Below are 20681 nucleotides of genomic sequence, written 5' to 3'. Positions count from 1 at the left end.
GGGAGGGATAGAGAGAGAAAGAGAGAAAAGGAGGGAGAGAGAAAGAGAGAGAGAGAGAGAAAAGGAGGTAGAGAGAGGAAGCAGCAGCAGCACATGTTCCCAGGAGCGGGGGGGGAGGATACAGGAACATCCATGATACGATACCTGACTGATCTGTGGCTCCTACAGGTGACAGGAGACACAGGAGGAACGACACGTGAACAGGTGACATGAGCAGGCCAGGAGAGGAGTGTGTTCCCAGTAATGACCCCTGACCCTGACTGATGATGGGCTGGGACTCAGACAGACAGACAGGCCTGGATATAGAGCCCTCACTGAGACCAGGTGACTTACAACAAGTGCCTTGTATGTGATGCTGGGTATTATACTGCTACTGGCCACACACACACACACACACACACACACAGAGAGAGAGTCCTACTTGTCTGTCCTTTCGCTGTTCTGGCGCCAGTGGGTCATGTCCTTCCTCCAGCGCAGGTTCTCCTGACTGCCCAGAGCACTGCCTGACGGACTCCTCTCTGCAGCAGGAGCAGGGCGTCAGCTCACGTGTGTGTGTGTGTGTTTGCTGTGCACATGTGTGTGTGTCTGCTGTGCACGTGTGTGTGTGTCTGCTGTGCACGTGTGTTTGTGTCTGCTGTGCACGTGTGTGTGTGTCTGCTGTGCACGTGTGTGTGTGTGTCTGCTGTGCACTTGTGTGTCTGCTGTGCAGTGTGTGTGTGTGTCTGCTGTGCACGTGTGTGTGTGTCTGCTGTGCACGTGTGTGTGTGTCTGCTGTGCACGTGTGTGTGTGTCTGCTGTGCACGTGTGTGTGTGCCTACCCAGCTGTCCCCGGCTGCGCCGCACCATCTCCTGGCGCGCCCCGATGCTGCCCAGTATGGCCTCCTCCAGCTTGGCCTTCATGTCTTTGGACTTCTTGAAGGTCAGACTGTTCATGCGCTCGAAGGCCTTCTTCCCCTGCATGGTGAACACAACATGGGCCTTGTTTTCCATGAGGTGAATGAAGACAGAAAACACAAGAGTTATTGCACTGCTTCACCCGCAATCACACACTGTGAGGATGAGGTGAGCGTGGAGGAGGAACAAGAGGGTGAGGCTGGATGAGGGAGAGGAGGGTGGATGAGGGTGGATGAGGGAGAGGAGGGTGGATGAGGGAGAGGAGGGTGGATGAGGGAGAGGAGGGTGGATGAGGGAGAGGAGGGTGGAGGAGGGAGAGGAGGGTGGATGAGGGAGAGGAGGGTGGATGAGGGAGAGGAGGGTGGAGGAGGGAGAGGAGGGTGGAGGAGGGAGAGGAGGGTGGATGAGGGAGAGGAGGGTGGATGAGGGTGGATGAGGGAGAGGAGGGTGGAGGAGGGAGAGGAGGGTGGATGAGGGAGAGGAGGGTGGAGGAGGGAGAGGAGGGTGGATGAGGGAGAGGAGGGTGGATGAGGGAGAGGAGGGTGGATGAGGGAGAGGAGGGTGGATGAGGGAGAGGAGGGTGGATGAGGGAGAGGAGGGTGGATGAGGGTGGATGAGGGAGAGGAGGGTGGAGGAGGGAGAGGAGGGTGGATGAGGGAGAGGAGGGTGGATGAGGGAGAGGAGGGTGGAGGAGGGAGAGGAGGGTGGATGAGGGAGAGGAGGGTGGATGAGGGAGAGGAGGGTGGATGAGGGTGGATGAGGGACAGGAGGGTGGAGGAGGGTGGATGGGGCTGGATGAGGTTGGAGGAGGTCAGACAGGTTACCTTGTACTCGAAGCAGGACACACACAGGTAGAGCATGTCCAGCAGACGGTTGAGCTGGGACACTGACAGGTCAGTGAACCACTTCTGCAGCACCAGCTCGTCTGCATTCTTCAGGACCCACAGCAGGCAGATCAGCAGGCTGCGGCTCGACTCTGCAGAGAAGGAGCCATGGGGACGTGTGGCCTGGGGGTGGGGCCAGGGGGCGGGGCCAGGGGGCGGGGCCAAGGGTTAACTGATTGATTGACGTTTGTGTGTGTGTGTGTATGTATGTGTGAGAGGGCGTTAAGAGAGGTTGGAACAAGTGAGAGAGAGAGCTAACACACTAGAGACAGAGAGACAGAGACAAGAGAGAGAGACAAAGAGAACAGGAACAGGAAGTGGCAGACAGGAAGCTGACCTGAGGATTGAGCATGAAGCTGCTGGGCCTGGACATCTGGGGGACGGAGGTCCCCGCTATCGCCATGGCGACCGTCTGACTGATCATGCTGTTGCCCTCCCCCTCCGCCTCCTCCCCCCCGGGCCCCCCCGCGCCCCCCTGGGCCCCCCCAGAGCGCCCCCACTGGCAGTGTGACTCTGGAGAGAGGCGGAGACGAGAGGGAAATTGACCTCAGGCTTTTGTCACACCACACAGCCGGTATACATGGTCGATGACCCCTTACGGGTCGTCACAAGTGATAACCTGGCCCGCGGCCTCGCGGCCACACCTGGACTTTACCTGTGAAGTCGTGCAGCTGGGGCAGCGTCTCCATGACGATGCCGATGAGTGGCAGGTAGAGAGTGGCGACGCGGGCTTTGACCTCAGGGTCGGCGTAGCGGGGGTCAGAGTCGTGGCTGGACAGGAGGTTGTGGACCACGCTGACCACCTTCTTATGCAAGCCAAACATCCTGCACACACACACAGAAGGAGGGAGGGGGAGAAATAGAGAGACAGTGTAACCGATGATGACCTCCAAATATAGTACAAACACACACACGGCATCCAGAGAGAGCAGGACTGACCCCTCGCCCTCTGGGTCCAGAATGACGGCCAGCTGGGTCAGGACCAGCCCAGCCAGATAGTGCTGCTCTCTGAAGGGCACAGACAGCTCAAACATGTTGGCAATCTTCTGGTCCTGGACATGTGTGGAGAACCCTGAACTCTGTAGACACATGGGAGGAGAGACAGAGATAGAGAGAGAGAGAGGGGGGGGGGGGGGAGAAAAAGAGAGAGACAGGGAGAGAGAGAGGGAGAGAGAGAAAAGGAGAGAGGATTGGAGAGTGTTAGGATAATTTCTCAAGTAATGCACAGAGTCGTCGGATTCAAAGAAAGTACAATAGTTTAATGCTTGCCAGCAAGGAGACAAAGTCTGATCGCAATACAAAGTTTGTCCGCTAGCATGTTGTGCTAGCTAGCTATTTAAGCAGAACCGCTCTTTACAGTCATTGGTTAAGACAAAGGCATGCAAATGTTCCATTGCTCTTCTTCATTGGCTCCTTGCATAGACCTGGCGCGCGTGTGTGCGTGTTTGAGTGTGTGTGCCTTTTGACCCCGGTAAGCTTGACCACATGATTCACCCAACACAGATAAGGCCAGACATCTTTTATGGCCTCTCCAGTAAGAGAGAGTGGTCAGCCCAGGTCACCTTGTTTACATATGCCTTGTGTTCCCCAAAGTTCAGATTTGGGGGTAGGCCTCTCTCTACACACAAGGAATGCTGAACACAGAATCATTCTTATACAGGATAAATGTGCTACATCTTCAATTTTCCCAACAGAGAGAAAGATTGTCAGGCCCTAAACCCACTAGTGCTGCTGCGGAATGCAGAATACATGTGTGCCTGTGTTTGTGTGTGTGCCTGTGTTTGTGTGTCTCACCTGCGAGGTGGCGGAGGACACGGAGGGCGAGGGTGAGGCCGGGGGGGTGAGGAGGCTGCAGGGGAGGTTGAGGGTGACGTAGTGTTCGTGGCTGCACACCACCCTGAGGAAGTCCAGCCTCAGAGACTCCAGCGTGGGGTTCTGCAGCGCGTACAGCTTGGTCGACACCTGCCCAGGGACACACTTGTTACTTGCCCCACAAACACACTTCAGGTCCAGTTGAAACAGCTGTGTCACCCTGAGGCCTCCACCACCACATTTCACACGCCAAATCTCCCAAACTATTTTAAGCACTTTGGACATTCCGAGGCGGTGATGTAACATTTTTCCGCTTCAGCTCTTGATTAAATCTGGGCTTTTAAAACGCTGGGTTCCCAGACTCTGGTCTACTGGCAGATTTCAGCCTTATCCCGACTTTAAGACTGGTTTTATGAGCGGCATAACTCTGCAGTGTGCCTGGGCCAGGAGGTCTTCATCAGAATGAGAGGTCAGGAGCTGGGGAGCTATCAGGGGGTTTGAGTCCTTGACTCTTCTTACCTGCTTCCAGTAGATCTTGATGAGCGTGAAGACAAATCCTCGGTCCATGACGGACAGAAGGTCGTTCAGGAAGAAGGCTAGGCTGTTGTTCAGCCTCTCCACCAGCTCCAGGTCCTGATTGGAGAGACAGGCCAGGGGGTTAAAGGTCAGAGCGGTCCATACTGAAGTCCGATAGGCCGTCTGGGCTGGGTGGGCGGAGCTTGTCCTACCTTCTGGAAGCGTGAGACGATGTCCCCGGCGATGGTGCTGACCAGCGCCGTGATGTCGTCCATGAAGCGCTCGGGGAAGCGGTTCTTCCTGGGAGACTCCAGACGCTCGGTGAAGCACAGGTGGTGGATGATGCTCTTTACCTGGACGCCAGGGTGGACAGAGGGAGGAGGTTACAACCTGAGGAGAACTACAACCTCAGGCTTGCTGTGTTCCAAGGCGGGCCCGGCGGAGTGTGGGAAATGTAGTTTCTCACCATGAGCTCGAAGAAGAACCAGGCCTGTTGGAGGGCCCCTTCCCGCACGCTGCCACTGCTGACCACCCACTGCAGAGCCAGCTCCTCATGGAACAGCTGACACACACACACACACACACACACACACAGCACTCAGGCTCCGCCTACAACCTAACACCTCCTCCATCTACACAGCTTCACACTGGTATAGAGCCGGGGCCGCAGGGCGGGGCCGCAGGGCGGTGGAGAGGGTCATTGTGCACAGAGGGCTCCTCCACGCTGAGGTTAGGACCCCCTCCCACCCCCCATCATTCCAAATAGCAGTCAATACAAGAGGCGGAAAACACACACACACAATGCATCCAACGAGACCAAAACAGCACGACATCCAATCAAGCGTAGACAGACAGGTGGGGGGGTGGGGGGGGGTGAGGGGTCAGAGGTCAAGGGGTGGCTGGCTACTCCCCTGTGTGGTTAGGGTTAGGGCTCTCTACCTTTTTGGTGGGGGACCGTCCTGTTAAAGTTTGCAAGAAACTGGCGCTCTCGGTGTGCGAAGACATGCGGTTGCCACAGCGATCCGTGGCCTATGGGATGGATGGATGGAGGGTGACAGCAGGTTAGTGAGCTGCAGGAGAGCCCAGCAGCTTCTCAACCAGGAGGTGTGTCTGGAGGACCTCCCCCCGCTAGCACACACACACACACACACACACACATCTTCTGTGTCACATACACACCTTCTGAGACACACACACCTTCTGTGACACACACACACCTTCTGAGACACACACACCTTCTGTGACACACACACACCTTCTGAGACACACACACCTTCTGAGACACACACACACCTTCTGAGACACACACACCTTCTGAGACACAAGACAACACACAAATGCAACTGCGAACAAGCTTACAGTCATGTTACAAACACGTGACACAGTGCTCAAACCTACACACCTGGACTAAACTTCAGGTTCACATTTCTCATTTAGTTACCAATCAAAGATTCTCAACATACTAAACAGGTCAAGGGTCAAGCCAAATAGCTCAAAAAGAAACTGAACGTGGACAAACGACGGAAGGACGTTAGGTGAAGACACACACACAGATCAACGAATGAGCAGACCACACAGCACCCACACACACACCCACCCACACACACACACCACGGCCTACATGCAGAAGTGTCATGCCACGCCCACATAGTGATGTCATCAGTGAGAAGAGATCATGCATGAGGAGGGGGATGAGAGGGTGGGGGTCAGGGTGGGGGTCAGGGTGGGGGTCAGGGTGGGGGTCAGGGTGGGGGTCAGGGTGGGGGTCAGAGTGAGGGTCAGGGTGAGGGTCAGGGTGAGGGTCAGGGTGGGGGTCAGGGTGGGGGTCAGGGTGGGGGTCAGGGTGGGGGTCAGGGTGGGGGTCAGGGTGAGGGTCAGGGTGGGGGTCAGGGTGGGGGTCAGGGTGGGGGTCAGGGTGGGGGTCAGGGTGAGGGTCAGGGTGGGGGTCAGGGTGAGGGTCAGGGTGGGGGTCAGGGTGGGGGTCAGGGTGAGGGTCAGGGTGGGGGTCAGGGTGGGGGTCAGGGTGAGGGTCAGGGTGAGGGTCAGGGTGAGGGTCAGGGTGGGGGTCAGGGTGGGGGTCAGGGTGGGGGTCAGGGTGAGGGTCAGGGTGAGGGTCAGGGTGGGGGTCAGGGTGGGGGTCAGGGTGGGGGTCAGGGTGGGGGTCAGGGTGAGGGTCAGGGTGAGGGTCAGGGTGGGGGTCAGGGTGAGGGTCAGGGTGGGGGTCAGGGTGGGGGTCAGGGTGAGGTGGAGGCGGTTGTGATAGAGATTTGAGGGGGTGGTGGTGGTGGGGGGGTTGAACCACCTGCATGGTGTCTGGAGCAGATCCAGGCCCTGATCCCCAGGGGGCGCTCTTACACCCCATCGTGTGCACCCAGGAGTTGGAGCGGTCTAAGCCCTGCGGGGGGGGGGCACGGGGGGAGAGGGGGGACACACACACACACGCAGGAGCAGGGATGCGAGTGAGGCAGCGCAAGGGAGAAAACAGTGACAGGTCAGAGGTTAAAGGTCACCAGCAGGAAGCAAACAGCAGCTTGTTAAGGAGGACAGTGGCATCCTGGCTTGACAGACACGAGCAAGGCTACGCTGGTCGCCAAGTGTCCTGGGACGAGAGAAGGCTTGGTTAGGAGGAGGCACAGGCAATATTCATCACACCGGGGCAGCATTCAGGAAGTTAGGGGGGAGGGCATGACACCACTTCCTGGCCCGAACCAGGAAGTACTTCTGGGGTCAGATCTGAAGTTTGTTCAAAGACCGAAATTGTTGTTCCGCAGTAAATGACAAACCTTTATAGCCTCCAAGTCAACTTTGGCCTTTAAGCTATGAACCTCTGCTCTTAACTACGAAACGTAACTAAACATGGCCAAGGCACTACTCAAGGACAGCTACGGTTTTTACTTGTGAGTATGTGTGTGAGTGTGTGTGTGCTAGTGTCAAGGGTCAGGAGATAAGATGTTCCTGTTCATGTTTGTGTATTGCCTGGAAGGTTTACAGGTGGTTTGCATACATAGACTACATCAACAGTATATTTATGACAAAGCACCGAATCCAGATCAATGCTGAGTTTTAACTGTGTAGAAACTGTTCTGGTCACACAACGGACCTCTGTGTGTGTGTGTGTGTGTGTACGGTGTGTGTGGTGTGTGTGTGTGTGTGTGTGTACGGTGTGTGTGGTGTGTGTGTGTGTGTGTGTGGGCGGGCAGAAGCCTACCTTACTCCCGATGATGGAGCGGACCTCGTCGTCAGGGGACGTGGGCGTTCCTGAGATGTCAGGGTTACTGTTGCTAAGGCTCCGGGAGCGGTTGAGGTTAAGGCTGGCGGGCCGCACAGCGGAGCGGGCCATGGTGGCGTAGTGGACCGACCCTCCCAGACCCCCCGGGCCTGAGACCACATGGTACGATCCATCAGCAGAGACACGGGACTCAACAACAAGTTCTACTCAGCGTGGATTTCACTCACTCACTCTCAACTACAGCGCGTCAAACAGAATCAGTCCAGCATGGTTCACAACAGGTGTATGTGTATTTTAAACTGCTATGGAAACGCCACGGTAACCCCTAGACATGCAGTGTTCCTGAGGGAGCCCGAGAGGAGGCGGGCAGGAGGAGCAGAGGAGGAGGGGGGGGGTTACCGGGGGAGGGGGCGTTGGGGTCCGTGCTGGGCAGGCGGAACACGTAGTAGATGTAGGAGGACAGTAGGCTGTTCCGGCCGTGCTGGTCCTGACTCGTGTCCAGGTACTTGTGGAGACGGTTCACGATGGAGGCCATGACCTCGAACGATGCCTGGCCCAGGGTCACTGAACACACACACACACACACAGGTTAACAAGGTGAGACCCGAGGGCGGGGCCAGAGGGCGGGGCCAGAGGGCGGGTACCTATCTGTCCCGCGATGACAGGTGGCCGCACCACCAGCACCACCAGCATGTCCAGCAGCAGGTGGAGGAAGCGAACCGTGGGCTCCAGCTGGGCGGAGCTGAGCGCCGCGATGCTGGACTTTAGCTCGGCCTCCAGGTTGTTCTCCATGATGCGCATGTCGCCGATGCGCACAGGGAACATGTGCTCGTCCAGGGCGTGGACCAGGGCAAAGAACTTGTCCAGGTACTGGTCCTGGTCAGGAGGGAGGGAGGGGAGATGAGAGAGAGAGGTTGAGAGACAAAGACAGAGAGAGAATGAGGAAAGAGAGCGTAAGAGAATGAAAGCAACCAAGCCAGAGAGACAGGCAGCTTGGTGAGCTCCAGTGCTGAGACGACCCAGGGGAAGGAGGAGGAAGGAGAGACAAGCTGGAGCTGGAGGGAGCGGACAGCCCCCCCTCCCTGCCCCCGTGATTTATGGCCCAATCACCTCCAGGAGAGAGGGGAGTCAGGGCAGCCCAGAGATGGAGTGGGCCTCACTAAATAACCTCCACCCAGAGTCCCCTCACTGACGACCTGAGAACAGGACACCCCCTCCCTCCCTCCCTCCCTCCCTCCCTCCCTCCCTCCCTCCCTCCCTCCCTCCCTCCCTCCCTCCCTCCCTCCCTCCCTCCCTCCCTCCCTCCCTCCCTCCCTCCCTCCCTCCCTCCCTCCCTCCCTCCCTCCCTCCCTCCCTCCCTCCCTCCCTCCCTCCGACAGACGGAGTGTGTTTATGGGATGTTTGTCCTGCCGGCTGGGGGCGGTACCTGCGTGTGCACGGTCGACACGGTGACCACGTCCACGTTGAACACCCCCCGGTGATTGTCCACCCACTTCATCCCGGGGAGAGGAACCTGGAGAGGAACCAGCGTCACAGCTGTGGTTAGGTGGAGAGAAGAGGCCGTCAAGGGCACATGGACGAACAGAACGACGTGTTCCTCTGTCTGCGAGGCGGGCCTGAGTTCCTCTGGGACTCTTCTGGTAAAGAAGGGCCGTACAGATCAGATGGGATGGGGGCGCTTACGTCTGGAGAGAGGACAGAGTACGACTGGGGAGGTTTCTCCAGAGACACGGGCAGGCAGAAGTGTCCGGTACGCAGGCGACCGTTCTGCAGCATGGGGATCCACTGCAGGGGAGAGGGAGGAGGAGTTAGGGGGCTGTGTGTGAAAGGATGTGAGAGGAGGAGGGTCAGTCTGTGTGTGTGTGTGTGTGTGTTACCGTGTAGCCCACTGGGGTCTCCAGGGGTGTGTTTTGCTTCTGCTGACAGCTGACATGGTAGAAGGTGAACAGGATGTGGTGGTGGTCGCTCAGCGAGGCAGGAAGCTTGATCTTGATCTCGTCGTGGAAGTCGGGGGATCTGGGAAAGACAGAGGAGATGAAAGGGTGGCTTTGTGGTTTCAGAGGGATTAGGATGGGATCACAGACCCTGAAGAGGGGAGAGAAGAAGCTCTTTTCCCAAGGGAAGTAACTGATTAGGCCTTTGTTTGTTCAGAGATTAGGGAGGAACATCCTTGGTACAAAGGAGTTATTTCAGTAAAAGTCTTTGTACAACAGTTTTCCCTTCAAGGCATAATGACTCCTCATTGGCTTAGGGTGTGGGCCTTTAAAACCTTGGACAGCTTTTCTTTATACATAAAAAAAAAAGCTTTAATCTTTTCAGTCTAGAGATCTTCACTTGAGGCTGAGACAAAGAAACACATTTGACGGTTTTGAAAACCCGAGAGGCGGACAGTGGGTGGAGCCTGAAGGAGACAGTCCTCTGGTGATGGACGGGTGCCCCCGGCCCCCTGGCCACCGGCCCCCCAGCCCCTCACAGGTTGATTAACTCTAACCTTGGCTGATAAACGACACCCCCAACCCCTCATAAAGTCAGACTAATGTGACGATAAAATACCCTAAGTCCCCAGCACGGTGGAGAGGGGGGGGGGGGGCAAGGACACCAAGGAGTGACCCAGAGAGCTCACACATTTTTCCCTCCAGCTTGTCCCTTCCAGAACGAGAGTGTCTCACCTGTTGTGGTACACCACAGACGTGTAAGCCTCCTTGGTGTAGTCTGCACAGCTGGACTTGCCAAATATCACCTGGGAAGGGAGGCAGGGGGGCAGGGAGGATCATGTGATGCTGATTATAACGATGAAGTTGAAGGCTCAACCAACAAGAGAACTGGCGTCAGTGGTTTAGGAAATCAGAATGCCCAGTTTGATGTCCAGTGTGTGTGTGTGTGTGTGTGTGTGTAGCATACCGGCAGTGCGTTACTGGGGTCTTCTCCATTCATGAACTGGACTTTCACCGTGATATTTCGGGCGGAGCCTTGACGGTTGGCAAAGTTCAAACTCTGAGGGTTCACGTACAACAGGTTCCTGGAAAGCACACACATATATATACACACATTATATATATATATGTATATATATACACAGACATATCAATAACATGTAATACAGGGTATCACCAGGGGCGTTTCTACACGGGGGCGTACAGGGGCCAGTGCCCCTGTAAACATGTCCCTGGACCCCCGTGGCCCCCCTGAGCTGACAAAAATATTTTTAACTTTTTTTTTTTTTTTTACACGATTTTCTTCTACTAGTAGTCATCATGAACCGAGGAAGGGACATTGCAGACTTTTTAGTAAAAAAAAATCATAAAAAAGTTTGAGAAACATATCAAGGTATTGAGAGTTGAGGAGCTGGAAGAGGGAGAGACAGAGCATTTTGTATGATTTTAATGTAAAGCTAAATTAAAGAAGGCTAATGTTTAAATATCATTTGTTTCCGTTTTTAATGTGCCCCTCTGATTAAACACTGGCCCCTCCTTGGCCCCCCCAGTAAAATTAGTCTAGAACTGCCACTGGGTATCACAAACTTCCTTTGGCACCCACTCATACCAAGCACAGCGCTGTGGCGGATATCGTGGCCAGTGATTGGTGGAGAGGAGAGGTTCATCCTGTCAGTCACCCCACACCCACGTGAACTCTGCCTGACCTGGGTCGTCCAGAGTAGCTCTCCCGCTCTCCCAGCGCTCCACCGCACCGCTATGACCCCACGGTCACCCGGAGCAACGACCGGGAGGGACGTCATTCTCGGTGCCAATAGGTATTCGCAACTTCAATCCGCTAGTTCACTTTCAAGCAGTCTGATTGGCTGGTAACGCTGTCATTATAACTCAAATGGAAAGGTCACAGATACAGAAGAGGGGAACCGTCTAGTGTTTGGTACTTTGTTAGGTTAGGCAAGTTGATGGAATCGCATTCTATATATATTTATTTTTAAACCATTGACTTATGTGACCAATGTGGGTAGGGCAGACGTAAACGGTGGCCAGCTGTGTGTTCTGGGAGCGGGGACTTGCTGGGGGGCTGCTGGGGGGCCTGCTGGGGGCCTGCTGGGGGGCCTGCTGGGGGCCTGCTGGGGGGCCCTGCTGGGGGGCCTGCTGGGGGGCCTGCTGGGGGTCTGCTATGGGGGCCTGCTGGGGGGCCTGCTGGGGGGCCTGCTGGGGGTCTGCTGGGGGGCCTGCTGGGGGTCTGCTGGGGGTCTGCTATGGGGGCCTGCTGGGGGGCCTGCTGGGGGGCTGCTGGGGGGCTGCTGGGGGGCCTGCTGGGGGCCCTGCTGGGGGGCCTGCTGGGGGTCTGCTATGGGGGTCTGCTATGGGGGCCTGCTATGGGGGCCTGCTGGGGGTCTGCTATGGGGGCCTGCTGGGGGGCCTGCTGGGGGGCCTGCTGGGGGTCTGCTGGGGGCCTGCTGGGGGGCTGCTGGGGGGCTGCTGGGGGGCTGCTGGGGGGCTGCTGGGGGGGCTGCTGGGGGCCCTGCTGGGGGCCTGCTGGGGGGCCTGCTGGGGGGCCTGCTGGGGGGCTGCTGGGGGGCCTGCAGGGCGAGAGGCAGGAAGCCCAGCGCGGCCGGAGGTCGGCTGACAGACCGCACTGACGTAGGCTCTCAGCAGGGGGTGGAGGCCCCCCAGGACCACAGAGACCCTACTGACAGTGTGCTAATCCTGCTTGTCTCCCGGCGGCCGATCCCCCCCACCCCAACACCACAATCCTTTATCTCACTCTCATGTTTCCCTGAGCAGTGGGTTAATGATGTGCTTTCAAGAGCAACTAAAAGGTGTTTCGCCGTGGCGTTGCAGATTATGTTTAACTGGTGGCCTCGGCCGCATGAGATGAATCCGGCCCAGCTTCCAAACCCTCCACCCTCATCCACCTTCCCTGTCCTCACCTCCACCCTCCACCACCTCCCCTGTCCTCACCTCTACCCTCATCCGCCCACCCCCCCTCCCCCTCCCCCTCATTGTGTGTTAGGTCTGTGGGTACACAAAGGGACGAGGTCGTTGTTTACCGAGTCTACATTCAGAGATTAAGGCCAGGGCCTTCACACAAGGCCAGGGGGCCAGGGGGGCAGGGGGCAGGCGGGCAGGGGGCAGGCGGGCAGGGGGCAGGGGCCCAGCCTCACTGGGGTCTGGAAGAGGGACATGGCATGATGAGGTAGCTGGTAAAAAATAAGGGTTCTACAAGGATATAATGTATATGAGATTATATACCGTTGAATGATTTATTATTATTCATAGTAGGAGAGTACACAGAGATAACATCAATGCTTCCATTCCAACAAAGAGCTTGTTCAGGGGTAATTATGTTATAGCTCTCTAGTTAGCTAGACACTGTGTGTGCCTTGCAGCAGGGGACTAAAATAAATAAATCAAAAAGAAACCTTAACTCCGATCCACAACAGAAATGGAAAGAAAGGGATTCGGAAGTCAAGGGACCTCTGGAGAAGGACCAGAAGTGGAGTATTTTTCCTGCGCATCTGCACTGCGTAGTCCTGGGGGACACACAGGAAACACATGCAGGCCGTGGAACTGTGCGGTCAGCTTTTAATTGAAACAAAAGCCTGAAACGAAGGCCTCTTTGCTGTTTGACGTGTGCAAACAACCATCATATCTGTAAAGCTATGAACTTGAGTTAACCATTCTGGTGACAGAGAGGTTTTGCATGCTATGTGAAGACGTGTTGAACGACACGGAACAACGTTACAAACATGCTGTGGTGAACAAATGCTTGATGTGGATTACCGGGGAATTAACATAAGCTTGGTTAAACTCCAGGGAGAGCAATTGTCCCAGAAATAAATGTTGATCACAGAAGTGTCAGATTATAGCACAGAAAACTGCTGATGCAGTAACAAAAGCCCACAATGTACTTTACAACACCTTCAAAAGTGGTCTATAAAAATTTGGTCTATGGTCACCTTCAAAATATGGTCTATAACAACGTAAAGAATGCAAGCAAGCGGTCTGTCCAACCCTTTCCTCCTAAGAGGGTTACGGTATCAACACGGTTAGGAGTGACTGAACATCAATCCAACAAACAGCAACGTCAAGATGATGACTTCACCCTGTCCAAGTGTGTAAAATATTTCATCTGAAAAGCTAACTACCGGTGGCACTGACGACACGGCCTCCCTGGTTCACGGTTCAACAGCGGTCAGTCCCAGACGAGAGAGACGCACGAGAGTGATGCCAAGCTGATTCAGCAGGACGTTAAATCAAGCTCAGAGACATCAACTGCACACAGCGATATCAATCAGGGCGGGGCGTGTGGCTAGGAGGGCAGATTGATCGCACCGATGATCTATCAAATCTCTGATGGTGATTGTTGAGGTTTCTGCTGATCAGCCAGATTGGGGCACTGCAGATAGGAGCGAGGGTGTTGGCAGGGAAGGGGGGGGGGGGGGCAGAGGGGCTGTGTTTGCGATTCGCTCACTGGTGTGATTTGTTTGTTCTGGAGGGGGGCTCCTCTGGGGGACAAGCTCAAGCATAACAGTGTTTAATGATCAACTAATCCCCCCGCCCCTAGTCCGCCCGGGTTATATAACTCTGGCCTGCCAGCTGCACTCACATCAACCGAGAGATAGCCAAGGAGAGAGAGAGAGAGAGAGGGAGAGAGTGGAAGAGGTGCACAGGGCGAGTGAGACAACAGAGCCAGAAGAGTGAAAAGAGAGAGAGACGACTTTTCCCTGTCGAACATTCCTGAGGTACATTTCACCATGAAGCTTGTGTGCCTGTTGCTGCTGGTGAGTGTGGTCACGGCTGCTCCTGGTGTGAACTCTCCTGGGGTGGAGAGTCCCACACTGCCCTCCCAGGACCTGACTCCCCCTCCCACAGAAGCCAAATCCCGCTTCGCCATGCTGGACGACGTCCGCCTGCTGGCCAACGGGCTTCTCCAGCTGGGTCAGAGCCTCAGGGAGTTCGTCCACAAGACCAAGGCTCAGATCAACGACATCTTTCAGAAGCTTAACATCTTCGACCGGTCCTTCTACCAGCTTTCCGTGGTCACCTCGGAGATCAAGGAGGAGGAAGAGGAGCTGAAGAAGACCACGTCCTTTCTCAAGGCCAACAACGAGGAGATCAGGAACCTGTCGCTGGAGATCAACCAGAAGATGAACAGCATCCTGCAGGACAGGAGCCAGCTGCAGAACAAAGTGGGAGGCCTGGAGGAGAGGCTGAAGGGACTGTCGCAGAGCATGATTCCCGCGGAGCAGCTCAACGAGGTTGCCTCGCTCAAGGTGAGTCTTCACGCAAACTTATCTCCCGCGTACCCCCTTTTCCACAGCACAAAATAAACGCACGCACCCAGGCACTGATACACAAAGAATGTGCATGTTCTTTCACAAATAAATCTGTCGAGGTGACTTGTTGTATAGTCGGTGAGAAGGTGCGATTTCTCGGTGTGTTCCAGGAGGTGATCGAGGCTCAGGAGAGGACGATCTCAGACCTGCTGAGAGCGGTCGGAGAGCAACACGACCAACTCAACCACCAGAAGAGCAAGATCAAAACTCTGGAGGAAAAAGTAGGTCTCGGATCTCACCCAGGCTAATGCAAGACTCTGGTTCTTTTCAGTTTTGAACTACTGTACAGTACTGTAGAAAGGTCTTAGGCACACATTTTAAAAAGCAAAGCAACATTGCTAAAAATCTAATGAAAAGAAGAGTTAAATATCGGAAAATTGCGCTTTTATACTGCCGCACAAATACAGAAGACAAAAAATGAATATACTAGACAATATTCATGTCAAAGCTGTTGGGTGCCTAAGACTTGTGCACAGTGCTGTAGATGTTGAAATGACTCATCTAGCTGACTTGACATGGAGCTGGAGATTACTCTCCCCTGTAACAGACATGTCGTCCTTTCCAGTTTAGCGACACAGATTTCCAAGAGACGGTAGAGAAAACGTCTGACCAAGACACGCCGTCCTCGTTTGATTATCTGACAGGGAATTCAACGGGCTTGAACACGAGCGGTGAGGACAGTCTTTAGAAGTTCTGTCAGCGTGCAGCCAGACAGACGACAAGAAAACCTTAGCTACCTTCACTGTGGTTGGCACATCTCCTAAAACGTTCCTCCACTGTTTCAGAGCTGTCCGTAGACTGCAGTGAGCTGTTTGACCGAGGGCAGAGGAACAGCGGGGTGTATCCCGTCAAACCAAACCAGTCTGAACCGTTCAACGTGTACTGTGAAATGAACTCAGGTAACTGCCCATCGCTCCCTGCGACAGTATTATTATAAACGTTCCCACCTGTGTTCTACAATTACAGTAAACAAAGACATATTTGAGTTTGATAGACTTTCATGACAAAGCTGAACTGAGAATATTAGCAGGATCCCTGAACTGAGAGAAGGACTTTCTCGCCCCAGACAGCCAAGAAGAAGACTATTATTTGAAATGACGGTGTTATCTAATCTACTGTATGAATAATCGTACACAAAAAGGAAGTGTTGCGTCGGGTTATCAGACAGGAACTTGTTAAACTCGCGTTCCTCCTTCCAGAACCCTTGTGCTACCTTCGAGTCATTGTGACCCACCTTTTGCACCACGACACTGGGTCTCCCGAAGGTTCATGTATTTCTGCTTCCTGTGCATGTTCAGATGGAGGATCGACTGTCGTCCAGCACAGAGACGGAGGGCTGGTGGACTTTGATCAGACATGGGAGAGATATGAGAACGGCTTTGGCAATTTGGAAAGTGAGTACAGCTGCTCAGCTTCAGTACGATTTAACGGCGTGTAAAGAAAATACAGCTCTGATCGCAAAAAAAAAAAAAGTACAGACTTCAAAGTGCAGAGATAAGAGGAAAAAGGACAAGCTTCCAGCTGCCTCCTTTTTACACTCCTGTTTCCAGTTAGCGGAGATCTCTGGACGTTCACATAAAGAAAAGAAAAAGCCAGAACAGCATTCTTAAGTACTTCCAGTAGGAAATGCCAGCAGGAAGCAGTAATTGCAGTATATCAGGTTTCCGTTGATGGATTGACTTCCTCTATTGTCTGGCTATACAGAGTCCTGGCAGCACTAACTTTAGTCAGACCTGGACGGCAGCCCATCCAGTCCAACAGCCTTCCAACGAGGCCATAGATCCTTGGGCTATGAATTGTTCTGTGTCAGTTTATTTCTCTGATGCCTCATTACGTTAGCCCTGTGAGCCCGAGGCTGGACAAACACAGGCTGTTACTCTCAGCGCTGGATTCCATACGGCTCTCCATCTCTAAGCCATTAACTTAAAAGGGACTTCCACACGCAATAATCAAACCATTTAACTTTCTTGGGCATTAGAGAAGAATGGAGTGTTCTTCTCTGGATCAGTGAAAGATATATGAACGCTTTAGTAACAGCTAGTGTGTTTTGCAGGAGATTTCTGGCTGGGCCTCCGGAAGATCCACGCCCTTGCCAGTCAGGGGGCGTCTATCTTGCGTGTGGAGTTGGAGGACTGGAAGGAAGAGAGGCGCACTATGGAGTACCAGATCACCCTGGAGGGCCCTTCCGCCCACTACACCCTCCACCTCACTCACTTGTCTGGAGACCTGCCCGACGCCATGGCAACCCAAACCGGCATGAAATTCTCCACAAAGGACAGGGTCAACCACAACGAGCCGGCCTCCAGCTGCGATGGCGACCACTCCGGTAAAGGCTCCTGGATGTTTGCTGCACCTGAACTGGCCAGCGAACGCCTGTGGAAGGTGAGGTGCTTCGTCAGCACGTCTTGACTTTGAGATGTTCTTTTTCCCTCCATGTCCTCCTGCAGGCGGATGGTGGTCCACTGCCTGCGACAGCACCAACCTGAACGGGAGGTACCTGTGGCGGAGGTCTAAAGGAGGTTCCCTGGGCAGGAAAGGGATCTTATGGAGGCCCGGGACTGGAACCTCCTACTCTCTCAAGACTACCAAGATGTCGTTACGCCCTGCGCCCCTGGCCGCAAGCTTTCACTGACCCCCTTCAGAAAACGCTGTTGACATGGTAACATCAGATTAACCATTTACAGACTGACAGGATTTGTTGCCTTAGTGTTTGATGATTGGTCAAAGTGATGCAAAACCAGCTGGTCAGTGACCTCCAGAGAAACCATTCCAGTCGCGCAAACAGTATTGAGTAAAGTCTGGGAGGACGACCCAGTAAGACTAGATATGATCAGCAATCTGACTCAACACTTGTTTGAACAATATCTCAGCACTGCACTTACATGAAGACAAAGACTATAAGACAGACATATATTAATATATACAAATATAACAACAATATGTCAATTACATTTAATGAATGTGACACTGCATGATATTCAATCCCTAGCACTGCTGTCGAAGCATGATCTTAATCTGATCTATGTTGTTCTTCCTCTCCTGATCCTTTATGTCACAAAATGCACAACTACTTTGAAGAATTACACAAACTAGACATTTAGATACTTCCGTGTTACAGATCTTGGTTTATTCAATGTTTAACTTTTTTTACTTTATGTATTTAAACCATTTTCATATAGCTCTATGGTCCGCTATGAGAGGTGGTGGCAAGTCCTATTTTCATGTTGTTTTCTTTCACTAATGGGTCATATTGACTCTTGTCTATATGTACTGTTTTGTGTTTCTCACAAATACTTAACCCTTAAAAGGGAATTCTGGTCATTCATATTTATAACGACAAATTATAACAGCAATGTAATAAAAGTAACATTTGACAGCTTTTTCTTGAATCTGAGGGCCTTCCTGTAGTTCAAAATAAATAAGTGGCAAACTTATAACATTCATAAGGAACACACTATTACTATTTCAAACTCATCTTTCCAAAAAATACATTTCTGCCCACCTTCTGATTGTACAGAATGGGCCCTTCCTAATCATTTCAGTGGTGAGTTAGTGTTACCGCCTAGTGGTGGTTTCCCATGCACTGTGTCCCTGAGGGCTACGTGATCCAGTCACGACCCCTCCACCATCAGCCTTTACACCAACCACAACCAGCTCAAATATAGAAATGCTTGATAGCATCGTAGCATACACACAAGCGTTGGCACACCGTTTGCATTCACCGTCTCCACCCAGTGAAGGCACCTTACACAGTGCGCTCACATCACGTTCCCTCCATCTGAACGCTACTCTACGCAGACGGACGTATGTCAAGAACTCGACCAGTGTCGTCAGGTCAGACCCGCCGGCGTTGCCATGAGCTCGGCGAGCTATCAGCAGGTAAACACGGCCCGGGGCTGAAGAGGCCGTGTCAACACAGGGCCCTGATAAGGAGCCGCCAGCCGGCCTCCCCTTGATCTGGATGGAAATAGCCTCAGGTCAGAGGAGAGGTGAGCTTGCACACACACCATCACAGGACACGGCGTGATGTCACAGATCAGTCCGCACTGAACCCAGCGGGTCACAAAGGGGCAAAGTACCGTGTATTGGAGAAAACCATATGTGGTCCCTTACAATCCCTCCCTCCCCCCCACCCCCACCTCTACACCCCCCCCCCCCCAGCAGCAGCTGGAACCAAATACCTCATTCTGCATCTTTAGAAATCTCTCCCAGAGTTAGGTCTGCTTCATCGGTTGTGTCACGCACACCAGTGCGGTGACAGCGCCCCCCCTGTGGTGGGGTCTGAAGCTGTGTGTTCCTCACCTGTAGGTGGTGTTGGGCACGTAGACATCTCTGGCTGGGAACTCCAGGATCTCCCTGGTGGGGCGCACCCTGCTGTCTGGGTAGGGCTTCACCTGCTGCAGGTCAGGGGTCAGGCAGTAGTGAGGGTTCTCAGGAGCTGGGGAGATGTCGATCTTCAGCTGGGCTGTGGAGAGAACCGGAGGAAGGGGATTTACCAGGATGACACGTTCACTCAAGACGCCGTGAGAGACTTACCTGCAGGTAGTCAGGTGAGAGACTCACCTGCAGGTAGTCAAGTGAGAGACTCACCTGCAGGTAGTCAAGTGAGAGACTCACCTGCAGGTAGTCAGGTGAGAGACTTACCTGCAGGTAGTCAGGTGAGAGACTCACCTGCAGGTAGTCAGGTGAGAGACTTACCTGTGATGGGCCTCAGTCTCCTCAAAACGGACGACGGTCTCCTCATGTCAGCCAGGAACTTGTACAGGTCTTCATCGCTCAGCCTGTCTCCCTCCTACACACACACACACACACAGGGACAGAGGCGCAGCTTAGCCGATGAACTGTGGTGTGTAAAGGTGTGTAAAGGTGTGTAAAGGTGTGTAAAGGTGTGTAAAGGTGTGTAAAGGTGTGTAAAGGTGTGTTAAGGTGTGTTAAGGTGTGTTAAGGTGTGTGGTGTGCTGGGAGGGCAGGGGAGAAGTGTTGCAGAGAGGTGTTGAAGGGTTGAGGTGGTTTAAGGGGTGCCTTCAGGGTGGTTCTTGTCACCTGCTTGAAGAAGTTGGTGACGGTGAGAGTGGCGGGTCTGAAGCTGGTCAGGCTGCACGACTCGTCCCCGCTGGCCGTCCTCTCCAGAGAGCGCCGGCCCACAATGCTCGAGTTCCTCCTCTCCGACCACGAGCCTTTCCTCTCTGACAGGCCAAGGGGAGCGGGGGCGTACCCAGAGTTCAAAACAACAGATACAAGGTCAAAGGTCATTGTTTACCAGGAGGGGGGGGGGGAGTCACATGAACATGCACATCCAATGGATCCAGCCTAGCCCCAGCCCCAGCCTAGCCCCAGCCTAGCCCCAGCCCCAGCCCCAGCCCAGCCCCAGCCCCGAGAGGAGGGTAGGTCAGACCTGACAGCCCCAGCCTCAGCCCCAGCCCCAGCCCCAGCCTCAGCCCCGAGAGGAGGGTAGGTCAGACCTGACAGCCCCAGCCTCAGCCCCAGCCTCAGCCCCAGCCCCGGCCCCGGCCCAGCCTCAGCCCCGAGAGGAGGGTAGGTCAGACCTGACAGCCCCAGCCCCAGCCTCAGCCCCAGTCTCAGCCCCAGCCCCGAGAGGAGGGTAGGTCAGACCTGACAGCCCCATATCCAGCTCCGTGTCTCTCTCCAGGCTGCCGGCGCTGTTGACTATGTTCATCAGGTGGATGGCCGTCCAGGCAAACGGCATGCGGTACTTCCCCAGACGCTGGCAGAACTGCTCCGACTGTCCCCGCAGCTTCTCCAGCTTCTCCTTGTTCTGACGGGGTTCAGGAGGACACGCGTCAACCGTAACCTTCCACTTCCTCTCTCACAAGTCAAGCAAAAGACCCAAACAAAGGTAGCCATTCATCGGTCACGTGAATGACGACAAGACTCTGTACCTTGGCTGCGTCCGACTCCTTGAAGACCATGTAGGGCTCTGCACACTCTCCAATGTCCCCCTGCTGTAGTACCTTCTCCAGCTAGACACCACAGACCACAGGGGAGGAACAACATAAGGGGGTCAGATGGCTGAGCGGTTAGGGAATCAGGCTATGACTCAGAAGGT

The 20681-nt window shown here is 54.2% G+C and overlaps 2 protein-coding genes across 18 annotated transcripts in view; one reads left to right on the top strand and one right to left on the bottom strand.

The window, feature by feature from the left end:
- dock7 (dedicator of cytokinesis 7) overlaps positions 1 to 20681 on the bottom strand; it is a 39829-nt gene that overhangs the window by 12042 nt on the left and 7106 nt on the right. For 4 of the 17 annotated variants that reach the window (XM_084692741.1, XM_084692742.1, XM_084692745.1 and 1 more), the window contains exons 10-35: positions 20515 to 20595; positions 20228 to 20390; positions 19658 to 19800; positions 19313 to 19406; positions 18917 to 19079; positions 10237 to 10354; positions 10005 to 10075; positions 9213 to 9351; positions 9019 to 9120; positions 8762 to 8848; positions 7980 to 8211; positions 7735 to 7899; positions 7315 to 7484; positions 6409 to 6501; positions 5046 to 5135; positions 4573 to 4668; positions 4319 to 4459; positions 4110 to 4223; positions 3573 to 3740; positions 2718 to 2857; positions 2434 to 2603; positions 2116 to 2291; positions 1719 to 1901; positions 819 to 978; positions 422 to 518; positions 145 to 162 (exon numbers count right to left, since the gene is read on the bottom strand). In XM_084692741.1, coding sequence (XP_084548867.1) covers positions 145 to 162; positions 422 to 518; positions 819 to 978; positions 1719 to 1901; positions 2116 to 2291; positions 2434 to 2603; positions 2718 to 2857; positions 3573 to 3740; positions 4110 to 4223; positions 4319 to 4459; positions 4573 to 4668; positions 5046 to 5135; positions 6409 to 6501; positions 7315 to 7484; positions 7735 to 7899; positions 7980 to 8211; positions 8762 to 8848; positions 9019 to 9120; positions 9213 to 9351; positions 10005 to 10075; positions 10237 to 10354; positions 18917 to 19079; positions 19313 to 19406; positions 19658 to 19800; positions 20228 to 20390; positions 20515 to 20595 — 3374 coding nt within the window. The remainder of the gene's footprint in view (positions 1 to 144; positions 163 to 421; positions 519 to 818; positions 979 to 1718; positions 1902 to 2115; positions 2292 to 2433; positions 2604 to 2717; positions 2858 to 3572; positions 3741 to 4109; positions 4224 to 4318; positions 4460 to 4572; positions 4669 to 5045; positions 5136 to 6408; positions 6502 to 7314; positions 7485 to 7734; positions 7900 to 7979; positions 8212 to 8761; positions 8849 to 9018; positions 9121 to 9212; positions 9352 to 10004; positions 10076 to 10236; positions 10355 to 18916; positions 19080 to 19312; positions 19407 to 19657; positions 19801 to 20227; positions 20391 to 20514; positions 20596 to 20681) is intronic. The other 13 variants (XM_084692743.1, XM_084692746.1, XM_084692747.1 and 10 more) reach the window with 8 other exon arrangements.
- On the top strand, positions 13907 to 17439 carry angptl3 (angiopoietin-like 3). Its single transcript, XM_084692813.1, has 7 exons — positions 13907 to 14551; positions 14725 to 14835; positions 15180 to 15285; positions 15400 to 15513; positions 15913 to 16008; positions 16668 to 16940; positions 17062 to 17439. The coding sequence occupies exons 1-7, from the start codon at positions 14033 to 14035 to the stop codon at positions 17244 to 17246; spliced, it is 1404 nt and encodes a 467-aa protein (XP_084548939.1). The 5' UTR covers positions 13907 to 14032; the 3' UTR covers positions 17247 to 17439.

This window comes from Hypomesus nipponensis, chromosome 26 (genome assembly GCF_054491055.1).
Source record: "Hypomesus nipponensis isolate SF chromosome 26, ASM5449105v1, whole genome shotgun sequence".
Lineage (NCBI taxonomy): Eukaryota > Metazoa > Chordata > Actinopteri > Osmeriformes > Osmeridae > Hypomesus > Hypomesus nipponensis.
This window is presented reverse-complemented; position numbering and strand designations above follow the sequence as displayed.

Bases quoted from the DNA above. Each gene is read 5' to 3' on its own strand.
- angptl3 (XM_084692813.1), top strand. From the start codon at position 14,033: ATGAAGCTTGTGTGCCTGTTGCTGCTGGTGAGTGTGGTCACGGCTGCT. The intron at 14,836-15,179 runs GTAGGTCTCGGA...CGTCCTTTCCAG, and splicing joins TCAAAACTCTGGAGGAAAAA to TTTAGCGACACAGATTTCCA. The intron at 16,009-16,667 runs GTGAGTACAGCT...TGTGTTTTGCAG, and splicing joins CGGCTTTGGCAATTTGGAAA to GAGATTTCTGGCTGGGCCTC.